The sequence below is a fragment of the Triplophysa rosa genome, linkage group LG9 (genome assembly GCF_024868665.1).
Source record: "Triplophysa rosa linkage group LG9, Trosa_1v2, whole genome shotgun sequence".
Lineage (NCBI taxonomy): Eukaryota > Metazoa > Chordata > Actinopteri > Cypriniformes > Nemacheilidae > Triplophysa > Triplophysa rosa.
Window position 1 is genome coordinate 6832875 of NC_079898.1, and position 7962 is coordinate 6840836.

At 47.0% G+C, this 7962-nt stretch overlaps 1 protein-coding gene across 1 annotated transcript; it reads right to left on the bottom strand.

Annotated features, from left to right (window-relative positions):
* Window positions 1-3755: 3755 nt before the first annotated feature.
* Window positions 3756-4781, bottom strand: LOC130559484 (trace amine-associated receptor 4-like). Its single transcript, XM_057342591.1, has one exon. The coding sequence runs from the start codon at window positions 4779-4781 to the stop codon at window positions 3756-3758; it is 1026 nt and encodes a 341-aa protein (XP_057198574.1).
* Between the last annotated feature and the right edge of the window lie 3181 nt (window positions 4782-7962).

Consider the following 7962-nt stretch of genomic DNA (forward strand, 5'->3'; position numbering starts at 1 on the left):
AGAGCCAGGAACAGATAGCTGGGTTAACTTTGTCTGGAGCAGTTATGGGATGATGGTGTTGAAAGCAGAGCTGAAGTCCACAAACAGGATCCTCACATAGGTCCCTGGTCTATCCAGATGTTTCAGGACAAAATGCAGCCCCATGTTAACTGCATCCTCAACAGACCTGTTTGCTCTGTAGGCAAACTGCGGGTGGGTCCAGTAAGGGTTCTGTGATGTCCTTCAGATAAGCCAGTACCAGTCTCTCGAATGACTTCATGACCACAGATGTGAGAGCGACGGGTCTGTAGTCATTCAGTCCTGTGATTTTGGGTTTCTTTGGGATGGGGATTATGGTGGAGCACTTGAAACAGAAAGGAACTGTGCACAGCTCCAGTGATCTGTTGAAGATCTGAGAGAAGATGAAGGCCAGTTGAATAGCACAGCTTTTAAGACAGGCTGGGGAGATACCATCTGGGCCTGGTGCTTTTCTTGTCTTTTGTTTCCTAAAGACTCGGCACACATCCTCTTCACTGATCTGAACTGAAGGTGATAGGTGTTGTGTAGAGAGAATGTCAGAGTTGGTGTGAGGTGTAAAGTTAGCATTTTCAAATCTGCAGTAAAAGTCATTCAGATCATTGACCAGGTGTTGATTGCCTGCAAAATTGGCGGATGGTGGCTTGTAGTTGATGATGTCTTTAAGGTCTTTCCACACAGACGCAGGGTCGTTGGCTGAAAACCGGTTTTCCAACTTTTTAGAGTAGTTTCTCTTAGCCACTCTGATCTCCTTTGTCAATGTGTTCCTAGCCTGCTTGTACAATACTTTGTCCCCTTTTCTGTAGGCATCCTCCTTGGCTTGGTGAATCTGTCTGAGTTTTGCTGAGAACCATGGTTTATCATTGTTGTATTTTAAGGAAGTCCTGGTAGGAATGCACAAATCCTCACAGAAACTGATGTATCATGTTACAGTCTCTGTGAGCTCGTCCAGATAGCTGGTAGCAGCTTCAAAAATACTCCAATAGGTGCACTCGAAACAGGCTTGTAAGGCCCGCTCTGTTTCGTTGGTCCATCTTTTAACAGTCCTTACCATAGGTTTGGCAGCTTTTAGTTTCTGCCTGTAGGCTGGGATAAGGTGAACCAGGCAGTGATCAGACAGTCCTAAAGCTGCTCTAGGGACAGAGCGATATGCATTCTTTATTGTGGTGTAGCAATGGTCCAAAATATTTTTGTCTCTGGTAGGGCGTGTGATGTGTTGTCTGTATTTTGGCAGCTCGAGTGTAAGTTTTGCCTGATTAAAGTCTCCATGAATAATAATAACAGAGTCCGGATGTTGTTGCTCAGTGTCCGTGATGTGATCGGCGAGCTGTTGTAACGCCACGCTCACGTGCGCTTGCGGTGGAATGTAAACACACACGAGAATGAACGAGGAAAACTCTTGCGGCGAGTAAAAGGGCTTACAGTTAATGAAGAGTGCTTCTAGGTCGAGACAGCACATCTTCTCCATCACTGTTGTATCTGTACACCACTTTTCATTGATGTAGAAACATACCCCACCACCGCACGATTTCCCCGTTGATTCTGCGTCGCGGTCCGCTCTGAACAGCTGGTAGCCGGGCAGATATAGCGCGCTGTCCGGGATGAAGTCATTTAGCCACGTTTCTATGAAACACAAAACAGCAGAGTTTGAAAAATCCTTATTTGTCCGGTAGAGTAGAAGAAGTTCGTCCGTTTTGTTTGGCAGAGAGCGCAGATTCGCCAGATGTATGCTAGGCAGCGCAGTTTTAAAGCCGCGCTTTCTGAGCCTGATTAGCACGCCGGCTCGCTTCCCACGCTTGCGCGTCCTGAAGCGCTTTGTTAGCGCCGCTGCGCCTCCGACTACAATGTTAGGTAAAAATGATGTAGCTTTTCAGACAGGTGACCCCCACATTGCATAAAAACATGTATGTGCTTGTGTGTGTGCGTGCGTGCGTGCGTGCGTGCGTGCGTGCGTGCGTGCGTGCGTGCGTGCGTGCGTGCGTGCGTGTGTGTGCGTGTGTGCGGGAACTGAAGTGACGTTAGCTGGCGGCAGCTATATAAACAAATGTTTGTCACGGCCCACTGTCTGCCCTCACTCACCACCGGACTACAGCACCCAATATCCTTTGCACTCGTCACACCTAATCCCCATCACCTGTCTACCCCTCGTTATCTGTCCTAATTAAGTTTTCTCCTTAGTTCAGTAATTTGTCTTGTAGTGTATATGTATATGGTGTTGTGATTTTCTCTGTCGACTTCATCTGAGATATAATTAAACGTATTGGATTAGTTTTATCTCTCGAGTGTTCCCTACATGAAACGTTACAATGTTCACTTTGGGAATCGTACTTGCTGTTTGGGGGAGAAAAGTTTCATGAGCACCGATTGGTCTGGTCTTTTTATGTTATGTAACTAATTATTCATACTTTGTACTGTTATTATTATAGTAGCGTACTTCTTTAAGAAACGTAGTGTCTTCAAAATAATTATCACAGCACTTGTAAAACATGCTTATTCATATTTTTTCATCCTCCTACTTATGCTTATCAAAACTATTTTAATGTCATTACTATTTAAAAAATTTATACATTCAGAACATGATTAGAATATAATTATATTTTTAATTTGACAAAAAAAAATTCTACAACAACATAACAAAACACTATAGCCTGTTAACTCAATAATATCCCTCTGGAAATAAATGTTGATGTCAATATAAAATGAATATTATAACCCAACTTGACATCAAAGTGCAGAGTGAAGGATATATGGCCCTATTTGTAGGTTTCAGGAAAAGGTATGAAATGTCCATTTGGGTTTGTTCTGCAGTGCAAAGATGTCTTGTAAAGAGAGGAGAACCAAAAAAAAAAAAAGAATGAACTGCTTGTGGCAGCAAAAGGCAGTGACAACCCTTGTTGACAGTGTGATGTGATCACAATAGCATCCGGGGTCAACAATGCATGACGCATGTGCATGCTGCTGACAGATACACCGTGAACGTGCATTAGAAACTAACATAGAAGTCAGGAATATAGTTTAAAATAGATGGTATTTTTGTTTGTTTGCGCACAAATCATATCCTCGTTGCTTTATATAATTAAGACATGGAGTGACCACGGACCACTTAAAAAATCTTTGTTTGCGTTCTGAAGATAAACAGAGGTCCTAGGGTTGACAAACGTTTCATTTTTTTGCGGCGGGTCCCTTTATTACACATTCACAAAAAAAAGTTGAGGGTTTTGTGATTCGTGTGTCTTGTGTTTCTTTATTACTCTTTGGGTTTGACTATATTTTTAGTGATTCATGAACTGTGGCATTTTTCATGTTGCTGAACATGTGATGGAAAGGCACAGAAAACCAGAAAGACTTCAGAACACAAGAGTTCAACAGGATTTCCAGTCCACTTTGAAACAAAGCCAAACTCTAACTTAGTTCTGCCAAGAGCACTACTATTACAGTTAAACATGTACGTGTATCAATGTACCATTTTGCTATACTTGTGGAAACCAAACAGAAAAGATCCACATGCACTCTCACAATTTCTTCAATCCTTTGATACAACCAGAAATCAAAATGTATGTATGTATATTATTATAACCCTTACTGTCTAATCCATGTTTGTATAATTAGACATTACAGATGCATAGTTTACTAAAAATTTACAATTGCCTCTTATTAAACACAGCAGTAGTTTGGAATAGATTGGGAATGTTTATATTGCAAAGTGTTGACTACAGAAATCTTTTTGTGATGTGTCAAATTCATTCAAATGTCAAGGTGCTTGAGTCATTAAAGCTACATATATAAGTGGAAATGAGAATCTTAAAGGCCTTCTGAAAACGAGGGTAGAAAAATCCATATATTAAGGGGTTACAGGTAGAGTTAAAATACCCAAACCAAACCAAAGCATCAAAAACATCAGCTGGAGTGGAAAAATTAAGGAAAGGGTCCAAAGCAGTAGCTATAAAAAAAGGCAGCCAGCAGAGCAAAAAAACCCCTACAACAATGGCTACCGTTTTAGCCGCTTTTCTTTCTTTCTGTGCAGAGCTTTGACTTTGCATTTCCTGCAAAGCCACTTTTTCTGAGAGGACTTTGGCATGTTTTTGTGCGACATGGAATATCTTTATGTATAGAGAGATCATGATGGTCACAGGAATAAAGAATGTGAGTAAAGAACAGATAAGACCCCACTGCTTGTTAAACAACAGAACACAACTCCCCACACAGGAAATCTGTAACATCAGCCTCTCTAGACCAGCTACATTTACCCCGGACAACACAATAGAAAAGCTGTACACAAAGGAAAACAACCAGGTGGAGGTCATAAATACAGTCACACTAAAGTTTGTGACCTTCATTTTGTACCTTAAAGGATCACAGATAGCCCAGTACCTATCCATCGATATTAAACAAAGGTGTATTTTAGAGCAGATGCAGAATGCCATGTCTAAACTAGAATGTACTTTACAAACGACATCTCCTAAATACCAGCAGCCTTCAACAGATCGCACCATGCTGTAGGGCATGACTAAAGAGCCCAATAAACAGTCACAAGCAGCCAGAGACTGAACAATCGAATGAGTTGGAGACTGCAGATGCTTGAAGTACGAAATGGAGATGACGACCAGCAGGTTCCCAAAAACTGTCATGAGAATAACGAACAGCATGAAAGCGTACATGCCCACTTTAATGACAGTGAGGCGATGTGCTCTGAAACATGAGTCCAGTTGAGATGGATAGCAGAGAAACTGATTCTCTGCGTAAGTGTCGGTCTTGTTCAGCATCATAACGTCTGCCAGAGATTTTGAGATGATTTTCTTTGCCAGTCAATTATCCAAAGTCAAAACAGAACAATGTTATACATTACAGTTTATGTATAAATCACTATACAGCATGATGATAAACCGATTATATAAAGATGCACATCCTTGCTCAATGAAAATGTGAGTGTAATGTGATTGGTGGTGAATGGACTCAGATCACCTTAGCGTTGTTAATATATACTGTCAGACTCTGACTCTGTCTCTCTCTCTCTCACACACACACACACGTGAATGTCTGGTTTGCTATCTCCGTGGGGACAGTATATAGGCGTAATGCACACACACACACACACATGCACACACACAAACACGCACACACGTTAATGAAACCCATGGCTACAAAAACATACTGAACCCAGGAGACATAAAATACTCTTTATGTGGGAGCTTAGCTATTACCCAACAGAATTTCACATTCAATATAAAATATTTCAGTTTATGATTCAAAGTAACAGTAAGATTTTTAAGATTTGTTTGTTTTTTGTTTACTAGTGTAAATTTTGTAACTTTAACTTTGCATAATCATTAAAAGTAAGGGTTTGTTCTAATAACCTATATTTTTTACACTTGACACATATTGTTTTTATTTGACCTGGTGCTCCGGCACCTAGATCGGTTGGGACTACAGGTCAACTGGGAAAAGAGCAAGCTCTCCCCCGCGCAGAGCATCTCCTTTCTCGGTATGGAACTCGACTCTGTCTCCATGACAGCGTGACTGACTACAGAGCGCGCCCGGTCAGTGTTACACTGCCTGAAGCATTTCAGGCAGCCAGCGGTCTCCCTGAAGCAATTTCAGAGGCTCCTGAAGCACATGGCATCCTCGGCGGGGGTGGTCCCTCTCGGGTTGATGCACTTGCGACCGCTCCAACACTGGCTACAGAGTCGAGTTCCTTGGAGAGCGTGGCACACCGGCAGCAGGCGTATGGTCATCACGCCTTTCTGCCGGCGCACCCTGACCCTTTGGTCGTCTATGGCCTTCCTACGGGAGGGGGTCGCACTAGGGCAGGTATCAAGACACGTCGTGGTAACGACGGATGCCTCCCTTCAGGGCTGGGGCTGTGTGCAACGGGCACGCAGTGTCGGGGCGGTGGACGGGCCCCCGCCTGCGTTGGCATATCAATTGCCTAGAGTTGTGGGCTGTGCTACTTGCACTGAAGAGGTTCCAACCCTTCATGCAGGGCAGGCACGTGCTGGTCCGGTCGGACAGCACAGCTGCCGTGGCGTATATCAACCACCAGGGTGGCGTTCGTTCATGGCAGCTAACACGACTCGCCCGACGCCTCCTCCTGTGGAGTCAGCAGGTGATCAGCTCCCTGCGAGCCATACACATCCCGGGCGACCTGAACCAGACAGCAGACCGGCTCTCTCGTCAGTGGTCACCTCGCGGGGAGTGGCGACTCCACCCTCACGCTGTTCAGTTCATATGGGAGCAGTTCGGCCAGGCGCAGGTGGACCTGTTTGCCTCCCCGGACTCCACCCATTGTCCGCTTTGGTACTCCCTATCCGACGGTCCCCTCGGTACGGATGCCCTTGCGCACAGCTGGCCGCGGGACAAGAGGAAGTACGCCTTCCCCCCAGTGAGCCTCATTGCACAGACCCTGTGCAAGGTCAGGGAAGAGGAGCATCAAGTGCTACTAGTTGCGCCCTATTGGCCCAACCGGACATGGTTCTCAGAGCTGGTGCGCCTGACAACAACTCCCCCCTGGCCGATTCCTCTGAGGAAGGACCTCATTTCTCAGGGGAAGGGCACGTTTTGGCATCCCAGGCCAGACCTCTGGAACCTCCATGTCTGGCCCCTGGACGGGACGTGGAGAATCTGAGGGACCTTCCCCCGGCGGTGGTAGAGACCCTCACACAGGCTAGGGCCCCGGCCACTAGGAGATTGTATGCCTTCAAGTGGCGCATCTTCTCGTCCTGGTTCTCTTCTCACGGAGAAGACCCACAGAGATGCTCGATCAGGTACGTACTGTCCTTTCTCCAGGAGAGACTTGAGAAGAACCTCTCCCCTTCCACACGGAAGGTGTATGTTGCCGCTATAGCCGCACATCACGATCCAGTTGCTGGTACGTCTCTAGGACAGCACGACCTGGTCACCAGGTTCCTGAGGGACGCGAGACGGTTGAATCCGCCTCGCCTGCGCCCCGTACCCTCTTGGGACCTCGATGTGGTCCTGGAGGGCCTCCAGAGGCAACCTTCGAGCCCCTAGGAGAGGACAATCTTTCTCGCCTGTCGATAAAGACGGCCCTCCTGGTAGCGCTCGCCTCCTTCAAGAGGGTAGGGGACCTACAAGCATTCTCTGTGTCCTCGGGTTGCCTAGAATTCGGGCCTGGAGACTCTCACGTTATCCTGAGACCACGGCCCGGCTACTTGCCCAAGGTTCCCACCACTCCCTTCCGGGACCAGGTGGTGAACTTGCAGGTGCTCCCCACCGGGGAGGAAGACCCAAGCCCTTCCGTGTTGTGTCCAGTACGTGCACTGCGTCTCTACTTGGACCGCACGCAGGGCTTCAGAAGCTCTGAGCAGCTCTTTGTCTGTTTTGTAGGTCAGCAGAAGGGGAGAGCTGTCTCCAAACAGAGACTGGCGCACTGGATCGTGGATGCCATATCCTTGGCATACCGGTCGCAAGATCACCCCTGCCCCTTAGGAGTTAAGGCGCATTCCACTTGGGGTGTCGCCTCCTCGTGGGCACTGGCTCAGGGCGCCACTCTGGTAGACATCTACAGAGCTGCGGGTTGGGCTACGCCCAATACCTTCGCGAGGTTCTACAACCTCCGTGTTGAACCGGTGTCAGCCCGCGTCCTGCAGGGCAACAAGTAGGACCGACAGCCGTTGGGAGTACGCCTGCGGAAGCCCTTCCCCCTCCGGGGGGAGCAGTGGCGATCCCGCCTCACTTCTTTCCCCTCAGGTAAAGAACAGGCATTCCATCCATCACTAAGCACCCTTCCAGGGGACAGGCTGGGCAGAGCAGCCCTGCCCCCTTAGGCCGGGGAACAGTTGAGTTATCTCCACATAGCTCTAACCGGACCTAGTGCTCCAGACGTGGTAACCCCCCCTCCATGGGCTGTTCCGTCTGATGTATCCTCATGAATGGTTGCCACCTTGGCAACCCATGACCTCCCCAGGTGGACTCACACCTTGCAGTTAA